The sequence below is a fragment of the Fukomys damarensis genome, unplaced genomic scaffold (genome assembly GCF_012274545.1).
Source record: "Fukomys damarensis isolate Sample0158 unplaced genomic scaffold, DMR_v1.0_HiC HiC_scaffold_17, whole genome shotgun sequence".
Lineage (NCBI taxonomy): Eukaryota > Metazoa > Chordata > Mammalia > Rodentia > Bathyergidae > Fukomys > Fukomys damarensis.
This window is the reverse complement of record NW_022900929.1, coordinates 81,727,839-81,748,510: the sequence shown is the minus strand read 5'-3', so window position 1 is coordinate 81,748,510 and position 20,672 is coordinate 81,727,839. Positions and strand designations below refer to the sequence as shown.

General features: G+C 42.5%; 1 protein-coding gene across 1 annotated transcript in view; it reads left to right on the top strand.

Moving 5' to 3' along the window:
* The first annotated feature begins 2,025 nt into the window (after positions 1–2,025).
* Positions 2,026–20,672, top strand: part of Pygo1 (pygopus family PHD finger 1) — a 32,850-nt gene continuing 14,203 nt past the window's right edge. The window contains exons 1-3 of the mRNA XM_033765331.1: positions 2,026–3,073; positions 18,692–18,777; positions 19,829–20,670. Of these exons, the coding sequence (XP_033621222.1) occupies positions 2,977–3,073; positions 18,692–18,777; positions 19,829–20,670 (1,025 nt within the window). The 5' untranslated portion in view covers positions 2,026–2,976. The remainder of the gene's footprint in view (positions 3,074–18,691; positions 18,778–19,828; positions 20,671–20,672) is intronic.

Sequence of the window (20,672 nt, the reverse complement as noted above, 5' to 3'; positions counted from 1 at the left end):
ACGGCGGGAGGTGGATGCTGTGGAGGCTGCCAGCGCCGGCCTGCCAAGGAAGTGATGCACAGGGAGGCCCGCGGGACAGCCCTGCGCTCTGGGCGCGAGGAGCCGCGCGTGCAAAGGCCCTGGGTCTGAAGCGTGCCCAGCGTTCAAGCGCAGCACGGCCAGCGGGGGAAGAGTGCGCGTCCCCAGCCCTCTGTGGCCGCTGGATCCAGGCTGGCTCGTCTGCGCAGGGACGGGACAGTTTTGCCGAAGAGCGGTTGCTCTGACGTTCTAAATGGGCTTTTCTGGCTGCTCGGGAGGACAAGGGCTGAAGCAGGAGGACTGTTGAAATGATCCTTTTGTGCCCTATGTGTCAGTAAGTAGTAAGGCCGTTTCCATTTAAATGATGTAGAGATCCGTGACTATGTCATTTCTTGCTTCATTTTATTTTTAAATTTTGAGACACGGTCTCACTGAACGTCCCATATTGGGCTCAAATTTTCAATCCTCCTGCGTCAGCCTCCCAGAGTGCCGGGATTACAGGTGTGTGTCCCAGCAGCTGGCTGCATGAATACTTTTTGTTCAGTCACTACTGATTAAATATACGCGGTAATGCCTCGGTTCACGAATGCTTCTGTTCATGAACAGTTCTGGTTCACAGTTCACAAACAGAAATGGTCGACAGAATTGTGCTTCTTTTCACGATCTCCACATTGGGTAACACACATGACTAACCATCTTCCCCACACCAGCAGGACAGCCTAACATGCGGTCGTGGCTTCCCCTGTTTGAGATTGCAGTTGCAGATGGACCTGTGCACACTACTGTGAAGCTCTTTTGTGTGCCCTTTTACTGCTAAAAAGTACAGTACTGAAAAGTAATATTCAGTCCAGCCTGGATCCAAAGAAAGTGCAGACCGTGCGTGGTGCTACGAACAAGTGCAGAGTGATAATGACGGTAACCAGAAGGGGCAGAACAAGAATGGTAAGGATTTCAAGAAAATAACCATTGACTTGAAGAAGGAAATTGTAGAAAAGCGTGAACGTGGTGTTCATGTGACTGATTTGGCCTTGGAGTTTAAGATGGCAAAGTTGACAGTCTCAACTGTTTGGGAGAATGAAGATGTCCGTAATGATCTTTGCAAGTGGGGGACACAGTGCTGAAGAGGTGGAGAAGCTTTGTTACTGTGGTTAAATGAGAAACTGCTGGCAGGTGATAGCATTAGTGAAGCTGTGATCCCTGAAAAAGCCAGGAAACGGCAGTCATTTACTACCAAAAACAAAACAAAACAAAACAAAAATCCCTCTACAAGTGCAACAAGTGATGAATATAAGGCCAGAAGAGGTTGGTTTGATAAATTGCACAAGAGAAGTGGTATCCACAGTGTGATACGGCATGGTGAGGCTTCCAGTTCCCTTCTTATGTAGAAGCCTAAGGAAAGAACTCACGGAATTCCTGAAAGCAGAAGGATATATCGCTCAACAAGTGTTCAGTTGTAGTGAATGAAACAGGGCTCTTCTGGAAGAAGATGCCAAGCAGAACCTATATCATGCAAGAGGAAGAGGCACTGCTGGGGCACAAGCCCTTGAATGACCCAGAAACGTTACTGGAGACCTCTGCAGGAGGCTCTGGTCTCCTACTCAGTGTACCAATGGGCCTGAGGAAAAAAGCCTAACAGACAAAAAAACTAAGAGAGTCAGAAATCAGGGCGCCAGGATGACCAATACCAGTGCAACCGTCAGCGGCCCTGGCCAGTCCTAGCCCCTGATTTTTACTGGTAATCAATTGGGTTAAAGGTGAGCTATATGCAAGGGCAGAGCTATGTGCCAGGATGTGCAGCCGTGAGGTTTCTATGCAAATTAATGTAAACAAGGCTCGTAAAGGACAAGACAAAGCATTCTTGAATTAGGAACAGATTAGACAAAATATGTAGTTGTGATTAGAGCACCGTCCTTCTAGTTGGGAGGTTTTAGTTGTGGGAACAGAATTTGGGTCTGAGTTACTCTGACCTCAGCACGTAGGCTTTGGCCAGATTCACTTCTATAAACAAGAAACTGTGGGGTTCACTCTTCACAGCCTGCACTGCTTATAGCCAGCTTGGGCATCATCAATATCGTGGTCCCCTACACAGATCGACCCTTCTGCTGTGTGTGAATGCAAGTGCTGATGTGAAGAGTGAGCGATTACTGGTGTACCCTTCTGAGATCCCTTGGCATTCGAGGAACAGAATGTGAACAAGGCCAGGCTGCCTGTCATGTGGAAGACTTTGCAAAAGCTAGGGTCACAAGGCTGTTGTTCATGGAACAGCTGCATGGGGTGTTTGCGTCCACAGTTAACTGCCTGAAAGGCGCCTTCTTCTGCTGACAGTGCCCCAGCACACCTTCAGCCTTGGTGGATGAGATGGACGCTGAGTCAGGTTCCTCTCCAGCATGACACCTCTTCTGCTGCTTGTGGATCAGCAAATGATCTATACCTTCAAGAAGTTGTGCACAAAGGCACTCTTCACCTTTGTATACAGGAAGCTGTACGCAAAAGCATCTCTCCACTGAAGAGATGACCTTGACTCTGAAAAGGCTCTGGAAGAAATATTTCAATGCCCTCTACTGCATCGGCCCACGCGTGCAGTATCTTAGACACAGCCTGCAGCACCTGGGCAGAATGTGTTCCTCAGCGTGACTGAGGGGTCTGAGGCACAGGCAGTGGGGGAGACAGTGCCATGGGCTGCAGACAAGAGGGGCTTGTTGAGGATCCTAAGGAGGAGCTGACAAGAGAACTTGCTGAACCTTAGTGTTCCACTGATGAAAAGAAGGATGGAGGAGTTAGCAGTGATGTGATAAAATCCATCACAGAAAACTGGACCGAGTGCCTGGATTTCTTTAGAAGCACCACTCCAACATAACTAACGAACAGTGCTGAATCCGGTGAGGGATAACATGGTCTCATTTCGGGAGGGTTATGCAGTGAAGGAAAAAGGCAACATTAGACAGGATTTTTGTCAAAATGAACCCTGCCGCTGAGAGACAAAAGGAGAGGAGAGCCCTGAAGGAGATCGCCACTGTCCTTCCTGTCCTCCGTGCTGGAAGTCGCCTCAGGCAAGGTTAGGGTTCTCTCTCGCTATTGTACCACACTGGTACGGGGATTTCTCTCAGTGGTTCTGCCACCTGCCTGCAAGCACAAGGTCTGGAGTTCAATCCCTGGTACCAAAAAACAAAAAAATATACTGTACCTGTACTTGTTTCATAATTTTGTGGCTAAAAAATGTATGGTTCAGAACAGATTAATCTTCTTTACGTTGAGCCTTATGGGAAAGTTTGATTAAGTTTGTGACCAGATTTATGGAACGAGTTAAGTTTGTGAACCAAAGTGCCACTGTACAGAACTCGCTTGTTATATTCTAAAATATAATACCCAAAGACATGCATGGGACTAGGTAAAAATTTTGGTCTTTATCTTTTTTTTTTTTTTTTGGTAGTTTATTAGCCATTTAAGGAAAAACATAATTTAGAGCAAAATACTGCTTTCAAGGGCTCAGAACAGCACAGCCTTTCATTTCGTAAAACATTTGTTTGTGATTATGAATTGCCAAAGCCATTAAGGGATAGACCTGAGATACAAGTTCTCTCCTGAGATTTTTTGCTGGCTTACTTTGTCTAATTATTTTATATTACTTAGTGGTTGAAGGAAAACAGCTAGATTTATAACTTTGAACTTATCAATCTTAATCAAATATAATTCTTAAAAAATCGATGAGCGTTTTACTTTAGGTCAGGAGCACAAACATTTATTTTGGTCCAGCTTCTGCTTTTAAGTATAGTGCTTTAGCTCTTAGGAATTGACTCAGGTATCAGCTCAAGAATATTCTGAATAAATAGCAGGGGAGAAAAGGCACTCTCTAAGAAGAAGTCAATATTATAGCCAGACATACTGGCCCATCTGTAATCTCACCCACTCAGGAGGCTGAGGCAGGAGGGTCACAAGTTCAAGGCCAGCTTGTGTAAACTAGTGAGACCCTGTCTCAGAATTTTATAAAGCTTTAGAGTGCAGCTTGGTGGTAGAGCCTTTGCCTAGCATGCATAAGGCCCTGGATTGACTCCTAAGTGCTGCCAAAAAAACAAACAAAATGAAATATAAGCACCAATATATTTATTTCACAGAAAGGGTTTTATCATGTCATTTTATAACAACATATTCATCTAAAAGACATAATTCACAGAGGGTCCCAGGTCATCTGTGTGAGCTTTTCTGAAGGACAATTCTATAGAACCTTACCACCCAAGACCTTTTTGCATAATGTGTTTTGGCAGTGCAGGGGATTGAAACCAGGGCCTGTGCATTCTAGGCAAATGCTCTGCCACTGAGCTATGAGCTGTAACCCCAGCTTCTTAAAATTTAAGATGTGAGGACAGTGTCAGTGAGACCAAAAGCAGCCTAATCACCTGTGATACTAAAATGTACATTCCTGGATCCATAGGATCAGGATTTCCAGGAAATTTCTCCGGATTTTTAACCAGATTCCCAGGTTTTCTGTACACACTAAAGGCTGAAAACTGCTGCAGATAGACCTAGGTTGCAAAAATGAGTGAGCCAGAGGCAGCTATCTGTAGTTTTCTGTACTTGTCCTGATACTGTAACCTTAAATTCAGAATTACTGCTTAGTGACCTAGTCTCTTACCCTTGCTTTTTACGAATTCATACCACCCTAAGCCCTTGGGTCTCGATTACAAGACAGAGCCAGGAGGACAACTACTCTGTCTTAATTATGTTTGTAGTTGCTGTGGCCATAATAACTATCAAAAGAATAAATGAGTGACTACATAAACTAATTCATTATGCTACCTTTTGATTATCCATGGTGTCTCCTCCTACTTTATTTGCTGTTCCCTTAGAATGTCACCTGTCGATCTTATTTTTACAGACGCGTCCACCCCCAGGTGGATTCTTAGGTGTTGATTGGATGGCAGTGTTCGTGTGTGTATTCGGCTGTATCTGTAAAGCGGTCACAGTGCCAGCTGGTGAGAATACATTGATTAAGGCAACATGGTACCTATGCTTAAGTGTTACAGCACGCTAAGAGATGTGAGTACTCATTTACAGGAAGTGAAGGCACATGTAACCCATATTAAAGGCAATCAAGGAAGACCGCTGGAGAAAAGCTCTAAGGAGCAGTGGTGTCCTCTCTTAAGTGATGTGTACGCAGCTGTGGGAAGGATAAAATGTGACCTATGAGGTCCCTGGTGATTCGGGGAGGCAGTTTTGGGAGGAAACTGCATTTGCAAGTATTGAACATGAACATGGTAAAGAATTCCGTGGTGAGGGCTGGGGATGTAGCTCACAGGAAGAGTTTTTGCTTAAAATGCACAAGGCCCTAGGTTCAATCTTCAGTACGGAAAAAACAAATTCAGTGTTGAAGATGTGGCCAAAAATAAGCTTGGTAGTAGAAAGACAGCAAATAGTTTGAAAAGAGAGTCAAAAAGTTTCTATGAGTGTCCTTTTTTTCCCTCCATTAAAAAAACATTCCACACATTGGTAGATTTACCAATGAACCCATTTTGGAGAGAGAAGGGAAGCTGAAAAGGCACAGAAAGCACAACCCTCCCTGAGTCAGGTCTCTGCGGAGGGAGAGGGCCTGCAGCGGGGGCAGGTTTAGAGGGGATGCTGGAAGTGGAAGAGGCCGAGGCCTTTGCCTCACCAGTCAGGGATGACAGGAGTAAGGTGTGCTTTCGGGTGGGGTAGGGACAGAAACGTCGTGAAAGTAGGACTCACGAGGAGATGCAGGCTGTTGCAGTGGGATGAGTTGGTGGAGGGAGAGGGAGCATAATTATGTAGTCATGGAAAGGGAAGGAAGAGCTAGTGAGAGGAGGTCTGGGGAAAGGCTTTGGATTTTGTTTTAAAAACCCATCTGTGTAAGGTTAGGTAGATTGTCAGGAAAGTGGTTTTAATCACACCGAATCAGTGGCCCCTTGGGATGTTCCAGTGTACCGATAAGCTGTGGAAAGCTCAGAAATAGCGATCCGGAAGCCCTCTGTAGACAGGTGAGAACTAATTAATGTCTTGGGAGTAGGGAAGCCCAGCCACGAGAAAACAGAAGAGCAAAGCGTTGAGATCACAGCTTTGGAAATACTGACGAGGGAGCCAGAGGGCAAAAGGTGCCTCTGAGATGCCCAGGGTGTCCGGCCTCTCCTGGTGCACATGGCCACCTTGGGTCCAGCGCCCGGCCCCTACTCCCATACAGCACTGTCCCTCAGTCCCATCATCACGTTCAGCCTTGAGCCCATTGCTCTCTCCACCTGTCCGCAACAGGTCCTTTAGGTTTTGATTTTCTCTTTGATTACTAAACTAAGCCTCTTGCTAGCTTCCAGGCTTCCCCCTTTGTCCCTCTTAATCCACCCACAGTGCCACTGCTAGTGATAAATAATTTCCATCTACTCAGTACTTAGCAAATTCTTTGCTAAGTGCACGGATCATCCGGCTTAATTCTCATGAACCCTATGAATTAAATGCTATTATCATTTTAGGTTTGCATTTGAGGAGTTGATGCTTGGAGGGAGTAAGTGGCATGTGCTTTGGTAACGCGTTCAAGTTTGCCCAACTAAATGGCAAAATAACTCGAATTCTGGACCCCAAAATCTTGTTTACTGTGTCCCATCAGCGTAGTGCTTTAGAACCACAGTTCAGTCCTGTTACTCGCTTTCATAAAATTATTCAGTGGTTCCTCACTGCTGCTAGGGTAAAAATCCTACTTTTGTATGATGGCTCTTTTTAAATTTTGGTACCAGGGATGGAACTTGGGACCTTGCACTTTCAAGGCAGCCAGTGGCACCACTGAGCTAAATCCCTGGCCCTACTTTTGCCTTTAAAGCTCTCTCTGTACATTCTGTTCCTTCTGTAGGCATACTCTCTTTTTCACACTTTTTGTTTTGTTGTTATTGTTGTTGTTTTTGAGACAGGGTCTCATATGTAGTTAATACTGACCTGGAACTCACTATGTAGCCCAGACTGGTCTCGAACTCACAGCGATCCTCCTGCCTCAGCCTCCGGAGTGCTGGGATTACAGGCATGCGCCACCACACCTGGCTTTTTCACACCTTTGATAAGGTGCTCAAAGATTTGGTTTAGGTGAAACCTGGACTGTGTTCTCTGAGCTTGTCCTCAAGATGGGCAGGGGTGCATATGTTATTCCCACAGTATCCTATGTCATCTGTACCATAGTAGTTGGCACATTAGAGTTTCATGAGAGAGAGAGGAGTAAGGAAGGAAGAAGAGAGAATGAGAGTGGCAGGAAAGGAAGAAGGAAGGACAGTTGGACAGACTTTCCTACGAGGGCCTTACGGGGGAGAATTATTGCCTCTATTTCTTCTGCATTTTTAGAAGCTCAGCAAATATCTCTGAAGTCTAACTTGATGAACAGTAACAGAGAGGACTGCTTTTCCCAGGGGTGAAGAGAAGTTACCTCTTGGGACAGGGAGTAACACTCTCCTAATGCTCCTGCCCAGGTAGCCTGGGTTACCTTGATCACTGACATGAGCCTCACAACAGCGGCAGGAGCGACTTCGGGTCTTTTTCCTTAATGCTGTTCTCTGTAAGTGTGCTGACCGCATTGTGAGAACTAGTGCAGCATTTTGACTCTGAGGCTGACTGCCAAGGTTACTGCAGCTCACTAGATGCGTGTGGTCCTTGGCAGGTTATTTCTCTGGGCATCAGTTTGCTCAGCTGCAAAATGAGCACAATAACGGTTCTTATGTCATGGAGTTGTTTGAAGATGAATGAGTTACATATACAAAATGCTTGGAACACTGGCCCTTTGTAGGCATCATCAGTTTGCTGTTAAAATCAGAAGCAGGTCTAACAACACAGCTGGCTAAGAAACACAATGAACACTCACTTGGGTATAACCAACTAGTAGTAGTGAGTGACATATGTAGCACGAGCAGGTTCTCTCTCATTGATTGGGGATGAGCTGAAGAGAACAGAAAGGGGTCCTTTCCCCTGCTCGGAAGGAAACAATGAGTTCTCTAAAAATTCAAAGCAAAGCTGGGTGTGGTGGCGCACACCTGTAATCCCAGCACATGGGAGGCTGAGGCAGGAAGATCACTTCGAGTTTGAGACCAGCCTGGGCTACATAGTGAGTTGCAGGGCAATCTGACCTACATAGACCCTGTCTTAAAAAAACTAAATAAATAAAAATTCAAAGCAGAAAGCTCTCAGTTTTCACATTGTTTCTGGAAAAGACAAGTAGAATCTGTTTATTGAATACTTGTGAATATCTGTAGCTTTGTTCCCCATGATTTCTGAAGTTTTGTGTCTAAAAAGTTGGCTGACTTTATGATAAAAGAAGCTTTTCTGGGGCCAGGGATTTAGCTCAGTGGTTCCGCCCCCTGCCTCACAGCACAAGGTCCTGAGTTCAATCCCTGGTACCAAAAAAAAAAAAGAAGCTTTTATTTGGTAAAGATGTTCATTATCAAAGTGCTGTTGTATAGTCAGCCTTACATGGACACTGTCCAAAGTGTGACCCTTCATAAGCAGTCACAAGCGGTGGGGTGGGGGGCTCAGTAACCTGCAGACACTGCTTTGGGAACAGAGCTAGCGCAGGAGCTGTAAGAATCTGAAATGAGAGCTTCCTGGGGTTGAGGGGTTCTGAACTGAATGAAGTATGAATTACATGGCCAAACTGACCTAGGCTCTGAGCACCAAACCCTGCACACTGCCTTGCATTTTAAATAATGGCACTTTCATTTCCGTCACATAGGCTATTTTGCCAAATGCTCGTTGAAATTTATATAATGCTATGTTCACATGTTAATTCATAGTGTTTACAAATTCCGTAGTAGAGACCAACATCTGGAAAGTGTGTGAGATGAAGGTAAGATGTTCATGTCATAGTGAATTACGGAATAAACGGATACCACATTTCATTACTAAATATTAAGGTACTTAGGATTTTAAATGCTGTGTATGCAAACTAAAGTGATTGTTTAAGTGACTCCAGATGTCAGAATGTCATCTGGGCACGGTTGTGTCCAGTCTTCAGAGTACTGAAATCTCAGCACTTGGGAGGCTGAGGCAGGAGTATCGCCATGAGTGCAAGACCAGCTTGGGTTACATAGTGAGACCCTGTCTCAAAAAAAAAAAAAAAAAAAAAATTTGCAAGGAATTTAATTTTTGAAATGTGAACACAGTATAACCATTAAGAGTAGTACATTTTGTCCATTTTAAAATTACATTTTAATTGTAAAGTTAATTATAATTGATTTAATTATAATTTAATTTTAATTATAAAATTAGTTATCCTCTGGTCTTAACTCTGTGACCTGCTGGGTGTGGTGGCACATGCCTGTTATTCTAGCTGAGGATTACAGGGAGGGAGGCTGAGGCAGGAGGATCGCTGGGAGGTGGAGGCCAGCCTGGGCTGCATAGTGAATTCAAGGCCAGCCTGAACTACATAGTGAGTCACTGTCTCAAAAAACAAATCAAAGCGGATGAATGCTGTGAATGTAATTTAGATATCCTAGACTAGATGTTGAGGACTAATTTATTGTTTTTTATCTTTAAAAATTACTTTTTTCTTATTTGTAGGAAAATGGATGCACCTTGAGATAACAATGCTAAGTGAAATAAATCAGACACAGAAGGTTAAATGTTGCATAGTTTCTCTTATATGAGAAACCCAAAGTATAAATAAAGATTAAAATATAAGATATAGGAAACAGGGAGGTAGAACTTTGGGAAGGGGGTCTGGGGAAAAGAGAGGGGAGGAGCTGGAGGGGGAGAGGAAGTTAAGAGGGTTTGGATCCCCACGATGAATGTGTTTCTAATGTCTCACAAACATATGCTACAAAAATAAATTAGAAAGATCAAAGAAGTCACCCTTTTCTGGGTTGGGAACATAGCTGAGTGGTGGGTGCTCGCTGGTGTATGCAGAGCGCTGGGTTTGATCTCTAACACTGCAAGGGGAAACAATTCTATTTATACTTTGTTAAAATGGCATACCCCTGATAGGTGTTAGGAAAGACAGGACTTTAGAGTTTGGCTCTTTATTATATACAGTAAGTCCCTGACTTGAGAATGAGATCCATTCTGGGAAAATGTTCATAAAGTGGGTTCATTCGTAAGTCTGACAGTGAGATTTACACCTTTGACGCAAGCATACACTGTAAAGCAACACACACACATGCACACACGCACACACACACACACACACACACACACACACTGTAACCTTTGGTCCAGTCTCTCAGTTAGTTTCACTTCTTTCTATGTTTTTTTCCTCGTACCAGGGATCGAACTCAGGACCTTGCACTGGTGAGGCAGGTGTGACGCCACTGAGCTAAATCCCTGGCCTCGTGGTCATTGCTTTGTGCTTCCCAGCATCCCCTCCACATCACCTTCCTTGTGCTTCCGGACATCCTGGGTTCTGACTGGGCATTGCACAGTGAGCACACAGCGGCACAGCTGTGATGGTGTCTGGCAGACACAGGATTGTTCGTGTTACAGATGTTCTTAGTGGGAATTCCATTTGCATCTGAAAGTTGGCAACTCCAGCGTTTGTAAGTGGGGCACTTCTATAATCACTTTATTATTTGACCTCTGAGACTATTACTGATTCTATTTCCATACCACACTCATCAAAATCTCTAAGATATTCAGAGTAAAGAATAACCAATATATCTGTTCACTATGTCAGTTAAGGAAAACTGCATACAAATTATTAATTTGTAACAGTCGGCTCATTTTATATGGCTACTGAATAGTTGTTAATAGATTTAATCAAATGTAAACATCAGATTTTAATAACTGACTTTGAAGAATGGACTTGACCTCATTAGCAGACCCCTCCCCCCTTGCCAGGGCTTGAACCCTGGAGGACTGTACCACTGAGCTATGTCCCGCCCCTATTTATTTATTTACTTATTTATTTTGGTACCGGGGATCGAACTCAGGTCCTTGCATTTACGAGGCAGGCGGCAGAACCACTGAGCCAAGTCCCCAGCTGAGACAGGGTCTCATTAAGTGGTCTAGCCTGGCTTTGAACTTGTGATCTTCTTGCTCCAGCCTCCCAGTAGTTTATAGGTGTGAGCCACCGTGTCACCGTCATAATCGGTTCTTTACTTACCATCTACCCAGGTGGGGTTGCCACACAAATTAATGAAAGAAGAGTTGGGCACAGTGGCACACACCTGTAATAATCCTGGCACTCCGGAAGGCTGGGGCAGGAGGATTGCTGAGAGTTTGAGGCCAGCCTGGGCTATGTAGTGAGTTCGGGCCAGCCTGAAGTACAAAGTGAGACCCTATCTCAAAAAACAAAAAACAACAAAATACCAAATTAATGAAAGGAGTTTTTTTTTTTCATTTGTACCAGAAATGTCTATTTTTGTATTCTGTGCTATGCAAAGAAGACTTAATATATGCATAAGGTTCTAGGGGCACTGACTAGTCTCTTAGAAGTAGATAAACTGGTTTTACTGAAGCAACCAAAGAAGAAATAGGGAAATTGGACCTCATCACCATCTAAAAATGTGTGTGTGAAAGGATGCTATTAAAGTGAAAAGACAACCCTCACAATGGGAGATGGGAGAAAATATTTGCAAATCATAGGTAAGAATTCAGTATGCTGGATACATAAAGAATTCTTACAGCTCAATAAAACCAGACAGTGCAACTAGAAAACAGCCAAATATCTGAACATTTCTCCAGAGAAGGTAAATAAGGACCAGGCTGGCTAGAGTTGACAAAGTTACACAGCAGGAATGGTTCAGGCACCAAGCGCAGATGAAAAGGAGTTGTCGGAATAGTTAACTCAGATGTGGAGCTGAAATCCTTCGATGTAATCATAATTTGTGCCCCTTATACAGCTTTCAACAAACAGGGCAGCAGAAGTCTTCAAAGGTATGATCAGAGAGTGTCTGAAATAAAGACTTAAATCTAGAAATAGAAAATGCCCTCCTAAAGAGGAACAAAGACTAGAATACAATGTGGGATTCTATTACCATCAACTTTCAAAGCAGGAGTCAGTAAACACTTTTTTTTGGTTTGTGAGTCAGGTTTTGCTGTGTGGTTCAGGCTGGCCTTGAATGTACTGTGTGGCCTCCAATGCCTGCCGTAGTGCCCTGCGTTGCTAGGGTTACAGGTGTGCGCCACCACGCCTGCAGTGAATCCGGGGGAGTGGCTCAGTGCTGTACCCCTTACCTAGCTAGCATATGTGAGGCAATAGTCCAAGCCCCAGCATTACTAAAAAAAGTTAGAAAAGAACACGCATAAATTTTTCTAACCTAATGTATTTTATAATGTTTTTTCTTAGCCTTAGAGGATTCTTCTAAAAAATTTCTCTGGGGCTGGGGATTTAGCTCTGGTGCTGCTGCCTGCCTCGCAAGCACAAGGACCCGAGTTTGATCTCCAGTACCAAACACACACACAAACACACACACACACACTAAAGAACTTCTCTGGATGAAGAAACCTTTTACAGTCTTCAGTTTAATTTCTTTTATTGCATTGTAGTAAAGTTAAAAATTTAATGCTATTACTTTAAAAATAGTATCCTGTTTCTGTAAAGGATTACTGTATATCCATCTATACACATGGGAGGGACATGAATGGGTAGACAGCAAGCTAGATATCAGGAATGATGTAATTTAATGATAATGAAATGTGTGGCTGGTGGGATTTGAGATGTATATCAGTCAGAGTCCATTTGGAGAAAGAAACCATGTTAGTTTTTTGTTTTGTTTTGTTTTTTGGTTTTGGTACCGGCGGTTGAACTCAGGACCTTGTGCTTGTGAGGCAGGCAACAGAACCACTGAGCTAAATCCCTGGCCCACCATACTAGTTTTTTAAACTAAGAATTTAATATAAAATAAATTATTGTTAACAGATGCTGACCTGACATGGCAAAAGTAGGGTACTAAAGTTTTCATCGAGGTAGCAGCTGTGGGAAGTAGTTACACCTTGACTAAGGCAAGGACAAATAAGTTGGAATTATTAAAATCCATGGAGTCAGGGGCCTGGGCTTTAGCTCAGTGGTGCCACTGCCTGCCTTGCAAGTACAAGGACCTGAGTTCGGTTCCCAGAACCAAAAACAAACAAAATCCATGGAGTCAGAGGAGGGGCCTGAGGAGTTTAAACTCAGGCCTCTAAGAAAGTCACTACGTAGAAGCTGGGCTTGAACTTGTGATCCTCCTGCCTCAGCCTCCCAGCGTGCTGGGACTAAAGGCATATGCACCACTTGGCTACTTCCCCCGTTTTTAAATCACATTGTTTTTGTTTTGTTGTATTTTTTGCCATTGAGTTATATGAACACATTATGTATTGTCTTGGTCATTTTTCTCACTGCTGGGACAAAATACTCGACACTGTTAACTTGAAGTGAGGTTTCTTTTGGCTCAAATTTCAGTCTGTAGTTGGATCACAGCAAGACAACATGGCAGAGGGATGTGGTAGGGGAAAACTGCTCACCACATGGGAGGAGCCGGGAAGGCAGATAAACCCTTCCAGGCCACACTCTCAGTGACCTGCCTCTTCTGTCCAAACCCCACCTGAGCACGTCAGCTATAAACCCACAAGACCCATCCTCTTCCCAAGGTCCCACCTGTGAGCACACGAGGCTTTGGGGGCATCCAGATACAAGCTCTAACTTGGATTTTGGATAATAACCCTGTACCAGATAATATTTTCTTGCATTTCATAGATTGCTTTTCATTTGTTTCATTTAGTTTAAAGTATTCTCACTGTTTTATTTTCACTTTTGTTGCTTGAGTATTTGATGCTATATCCAAAATGCTGCCAAGAACCACGTCAGGGGATTTTATCCCATTTTCTTCTAGGAGCTCTGCAGTTTCAGGTTTTACATTTAGGTTTTTTAATGCATTTTGAATTAATTTTGTGACTGGTATAAGATGGAGTCCAATTTTACTCTTTTGCATGTGGATAACCAGTTTTTCCAGCACTATTTGTTGGAGTTACTAACTTGTTGGCTTTGGCAAACATTAGTCAACTGTACATATGTGAGTTTATTGGGCTCAATTCTGTCCATTTGTCTGTATGTCTGTTTTTTCCCAGTACCATACTGTTTTTGATTACTATAGCTTTGTAGTACAGTTTGAAATCAGAAAATGTGATATCTCCAGCTTTGTTATGCTTTCTTAAGGCTACTTTAGCTATTCAGCATCTTTTATGGGATTCTGAATTTTGGGATTTTTCTTTCTCTGTAAAAAAAATACTTTTGGAATTTTGATAGGGATTATGCTGAATCTGTAGATGAAAACTTTTTTTTTTTTGTACCAGGTATCCAATTTAGGACCTTGCGCTTGTGAGGCAGGCGATGCCATCACTGAGCTAAATCCCTGGCATATAGATGAAAACTTTTTAAACACCTTACTGAGGGACACAGAGGAACACTTCTAACAAATAGAAAGGAATTTTGTATTCTGACTAGCCATCTAGAACAAAATACTCTTAGTTTTTATCTGTTTTCCCAAAATAAATTCCATATGGAGCAAAGAGACAACAAAACTAACGCTATAGTGCAGGAAATAGCATAGTGATTCCTCAGAATAAAAAAGAATTACCATATGATTTAGCAGTTGCATTACTATTTATAGGCTAAATAATTGAAAGTATTTAAAGAGATATTTATATGCCCACATTCTTAGCAGCATTGTTCACAGTAGCCAAAATGTGGGGGCAACCTAGGTGTCGCCTCCAAAGATGTTACATGAAATAAGGAAGCCACAAAAAGACAAATACTTTGTGATTCCATTCTTATGAGTTATGTGTTGTGACCCGGTGTGGGGTGCATACTAGTAGTCCCAGCACTCGAGAGGCTGAGCAGGAGGACCACTGGTCTGGGCTACACAGGCACTTCGGAAGCCGGCCTGAGCCACAGAGCGAGGCCGCCTGAAACACACAAGCAAAGGTTCGTGAGGACTGAAGTGGGTGGTGAGTGCCGGCGGGCCAGGGAGAGGAAGGGGAGCGGAGGGGGATTGTTACTTATCGGGGGAAGTCTTTCCGCTTTGCAGGGTGAAAAGGTTCTGGAGACTGGTTGCACAAGGCCGTGACTGTAAAAAGTAATGTGACTGTGCTTAATACTTTTGAACTGCACGCTTAAAAATGGCTAAGAGAAGGCTGGAGCTTTAGCTCAGCGGCACCATGCTTGCCTTGCAAGCGCAAGGTCCTGAGTTCATCCCAGATACCAAAATAAAAATTAAAGAGGAAGCCATAAAAACATTTAAAAAAAGCCGGGCGTGGTGGTGCATTTCTGTAATCCCAGCACTTGGAAGGCTGAGGCAAGAGAATAGCTGTGAGTTCAAGACCAGCCTGGGCTACATAGTGAGCTCCAGGTCAGTCTCAACTGCATAGTGAGACCCTCTCTCAAAAAACAAACAAAACAAAACAGGAGAGTCTTATTTTCTATTCTCTCACAGTGAGAATATCTTCTAAGCACAAAACGAAGCCCAGCATCCAAACAAGAAGATACTGATAATATTTTATTATGTAAAATAATTTTTTAAAATTCTCGATAGTATAGCAAGAGAAAATGGGTATGGAATGTATGGAAATTCATAATATCTTCATAGCTTTTTATTTATTTTTTAATTTTTTTGGGGGGGTACCAGGGATCAAACTCGGGACCTTGTGCTTGCAAGGCAGGTGGTGACACAACTGAGCTAAATCCCTTCATAACTTTTTAAATCTAAAGTCATTCTAAATATTTAAATGTATTGAAAATTATATGACAAGAAATCAAGACATTATAATCAAACAAAAATATTTGCAGTTCAAACAAATTGAGCATTTTTGGCATATAATTAACTATAAATCATAAAAAGAATCGAACAGTAGAAAAATAGCAAAGTGCATAAATGTGAAAGAAAATACAAATGGTTTTTAATACATTATCAGAGAAATGGAAGGGTAAAGTACATGTACATGTCACCATGTCACATCCCCTAACAATTTGGGGGAGTTAGACTCTCAGTGGTTGTGGTCACCAGAATTCTAGGGTGACCCTGAAATACCGGACCCCGCCTGTGTGCACATGCTGTGCAGTAGACCCCCAGGACTGCGGATTTCATTGGTGTGACCCCTGGTTAGGTAATGTTCTGGACTCCGGTGGCCCTCCCTGCTCACATGAACCTTTCTGGAGGGAGCTCTTCACAACTGCCTGAAGAGGAAGTCAGAGACTTTGAAGCCCTTGAGGGGTTTGCTGACCATTGCAGGCAGAGCCACACGTCAAGGAGAGTGGTTGATCTCTAGTAATAGCTAGCAAGCAGAGTAGAATCTTAGTACTATTACACAGAGAACTAAATTGGCTGCGAGAAAGAGCTTGGGAGCAGATTTCCCCGACAGGGACTCCAGACGAAAGCTCAGCATACTGACATCTTGATCTTGGTGTTATCCTGAGCACAGAACATAACCTGGTGTGTGAATTACAGACTAAGAAATAATGGTGGTTTTTAAAGATTATTTTTAAGTGCTTAGCTCAGTGGCGGAGCATGTGCCAGGTCCTGGGTTCAATCCCAGCATCACAAAACAAAAAACAATAAAATTTATTTTTGAGATAAAATGCACCATTTTAGAGCCAATTCAGTGGACTTTTAGTGTGTTTGTAATACTATATAATCATTATTACTGATTCCAGAATACTTTCCATTCTGTCAAAAATAAACCTTGTACCTTATAGTGTCTTCTTTTTCCCAGTGGCCTGGCAACCAGTAATCTATTTTCTCTCTGTATAGATTTTCCTGTTCTGCACATTTCATATAAATGGAATCATATGATATGTGGCCGTTTGGCTCTGGCTTCTTTCGTTCAGTAGAACATTTACAAAGTTCATCGTATCTATTGTAGCATATACCAATATTCCATTTATTTTGATAGCTGAAGAATACTCTGTATTAGTCCACATTTCTTTTACCATTCACTGTTGATGGACATATAGGTTGGTCCCTCGTTTTTGGTTATTATGAATAATAGCACTTTGAATATTCTGGTATAAACCGGGGTACAGACCAGTTTTCAATTCTCTTGGGTTTGAAATCCCTCTTGGAGGGGGATTGGTGGACATATTGATAGCTTTTGATTCACTTTTTGTTGTTGTGCTGGGGATCTTGTTTGGGCTTTATATGTGCTAAGCACACACTCTGCCACCTCTTTTCCCCCAGCCTCAAATGTTAAGTGCCAAATGTGTGATAATTTATGCAATAGAAAAATAAAAGAAGTGCCATAAAAAACCAACCAGAAATTACATGCTCCCTGATGGAAGAACAGACTATCACCTGTGATGCAGTCTTGCAGAAACCAGAAATCTAAATCAGATCAAGCCTTTACTCTGGATCCAGCTACCATTTTACAAGAGATAAAGACCGTGATGAACTATGCCAACGGGATCCAACCAGAAGTGTGCAGATACACATTCCAGGCAGGAAAACATAAATCATTCTTATAATTTAATCTATAATATGATTTCATATAAGGAATTGGTTAAATAAGTGTTGAATCAAAAAGTGAGATAACGTGGAGAAACAGTTTTAGGGGTCAACTTCCAGATTTAGGGTTCATAAACAGAGAAAAGAAGTTGTGGTTACTGGGATGTACAAGGTTGGAGGAGGGCCCTTGAACAGATGAGACCCAACAGACTCACTTTTAAGTACTGCCCGGCTGATACCAATCCCTCTGAGGAGAGAGGCATGTGGAAGAAGCTGGCTTGGAGAAGCAATCAGAAAGCTCAAGCTTGGAACCAGCTACCAGTGACAGAGGCTATAGCTGGAAGATGAAGACAGGAGGAGCAGAAATCCTCTGAGCTCCGTGGTGCCGCTGCCTGCCTCAGAAACATGGTCCTGAGTTCAATCCCTGGTACAAACAAACAAACAAAACAAAAACAAAATGGGTTCAAGGGGAAGTGGAAGTAGCATTGAAATGAGATTGACCATATATTGATGGGCACGTAGAGTTAATTTTACTCTGCTACCTAACTATATGTTCACAATTCTTGATAATTGAAAGTTTTCAAAAGTGAAAAAACTCCATTGACAAACTTTATTAGATTAACAGTCAAGCTTTTGCATTGTCCACCAAATACTGCTGCAAATAATGTTGTATTTGGACAGTATCTCTAAGAATTAAAAAGCATGTACTTTTGATGCCACAGTTCCAATTCTAGGAGCGACTTATACCTGTATGTAAAGACATTTATACATGAGTTTTCACTGCTGCCACAGCAAGTTTGGAGAGCTAAGTATCCAGTAGGGAGGAGACAATATTAATGGGTTATGATGTAACCATGTTATGGAACACCACTCATTTAGAAAGGATAAAGCCGTTCGAATGTAGAGAATGTTCTCCAGGTAAGGAAGCAAGGTAAAGACCAGTACTTGTGGCATGCCATCATTTGTGTTATACTTGAATGGTACAATATTATCTTTGGAAAAATAGACCAGAAATTACCAGTAGTGGTGGGCTCAGAGCCAGGATACTAGATTAATAACAGTTCTAGGATGGAAGGGAGACTTTATTTCACTGAAAGAATAACCGTGGGAACAGCGATGAATGATGATTTCTTCAAGAAACTATGGGAACAGCTTTGTGCAGAACAAAGATTAAAGCTTAGTACTTCTTTCGCCTAACAAAAATAGAAAACATATTAACAGGTTAAATATAATATTACTATGAGAGACATGAAGTGAATTCACTTACAAGTGGAGGTATTATCAATTTTTTTTAGGTGGTGATAGTGGACTGGATGGGTTAGGAGGACCAGGTGTACAACTAGGAAGCCCCGATAAGAAAAAACGAAAGGCAAATACACAGGTAAATTGACATTTTCTTTAGTAATAGTATTCCTCTGCTGGTGTGATTGGGCTGATAAGGGACATTTACATTTGGTTGTGAGTTTTGCTTCCTGCCCTCGTTCAGAACTTAATAGTGAATTCTGCAGTGATTGGATTTTTTTCATTGGCGACCAGTGGCTGTTTTTGGACAGTAAGCCTCGAGTAGATAATGGAAGAAGAAAGTATGGACAGACGAAATGCTTATTCCTGAATCTGATGTACAGGTCTGAAATGTATACATGCCTGTGTAGTCCTGTTAAAGGATTTAAAGGTTTGTGCAAACAGTCTTAGCTAAAGTGACGGCGAGCACCCTAATTCGGAGATCTGTGCACACCATGAAGTGGTCACGATGGAGGCGCCTGGCCTGACTGTGGCTGTGATAAATCACGGTGACTACACTTATGGGTCTGTCATCGGTAAATGTGAAACGCCCTTTTGAGTCTAAGGATGATGGATAAATATGATATTTGTGCAAGTTAGTCCCCCCATTTTGGCCTTTGTTTAACTTGCAGTGTGATCGAAGCTGGCAGTTCATCTTTCCAATGTGAGGCCGACAGCGTAGTGTTCGGGGAATGCTTTAATTGGCCCTGAAGTTAAGCTAGGGGAAAATATTTGGTTCCTGTATATTGTTATTTAATTTTATGACTATTTGGGGGGTATAGAAGATATTTTTAGTTAGAATGCTTTCATATTTTAAATGAGTCTAGTTATAAGCAAGCATGCTATGAAAATTATGATAATGAGGCTTCTTTTGAACACTGAATACTTTGAAGTAACAGTAGATTTGAGCTCAGAAAAGCTTACCTTATTTTCTTTTTTAAAGACATGGATACCTTATCACTGATACATATTGTATCTCTAACAAAATATAAACATTAATTGTAATTGAAAAGCCAAGGAGGAAACTAAATTTCCTGAATAGCATAAGAGAAATTTGACTAAAACCAAATTCATAGATGTTAAGAGAACAGGACAAGTATAACAACTTCTTTGATCAAGAACAGGTGTTGTACTTTACATTCTCTTTTCAGGGACCTTCTTTTCTTCCATTGTCTGAGTACGCACCACCACCGAATCCAAACTCTGACCATCTAGTGGCTGCTAATCCATTTGATGACAACTATAACACTATTTCCTACAAACCACTGCCTGCATCGAATCTGTATCTTAGCCCTGGTTACCCTGGCTTTGGAGGGTACAGCACATTCAGGATGCCACCTCACGTCCCCCCTAGAATGTCTTCCCCGTACTGCGGCCCTTACTCACTTAGGAATCAGGCACACCCATTTCCTCAGAATCCCCTGGGCATGGGTTTTAATCGGCCTCATGCTTTTAACTTTGGGCCACATGATAATTCCGGTTTTGGAAATTCATCTTATAATAATGTACTAAATCAGAATGTAAATATGCCTAATCAACATTTTAGGCAAAACCCCACTGAAAACTTTGGTCAGATTCCTCCACAGAATGCTAGCCAGCTGTCTAATTCTGATTTGGCATCTAATTTTGTTCCTGGAAATAATTCAAATTTTGCTTCTCCAATAGAATCTAATCATTCTTTTATTCCACCCCCAAACACTTTTGGTCAAGCGAAAGGACCCCCTCCAAAACAAGACTTTAGTCAAGGAACAACCAAAAACACTCATCAAAATTCAGCCGCTCATCCACCTCACTTAAATATGGATGACACAGTGAACCAGAGCAATATTGAATTAAAAAATGTTAATAGAAACAGTGCAGTGAGTCAAGAGAACAGCCGTTCAAGCAGCGCCGAAGCTACTAATAACGGCCCCGCGAACGGGACGCAGAGTAAGCCGCGCCAACCCCGAGGCGGGGCCGACGCGTGCCCGGCCGAGAAGGGCAGCAAAGCCTCGC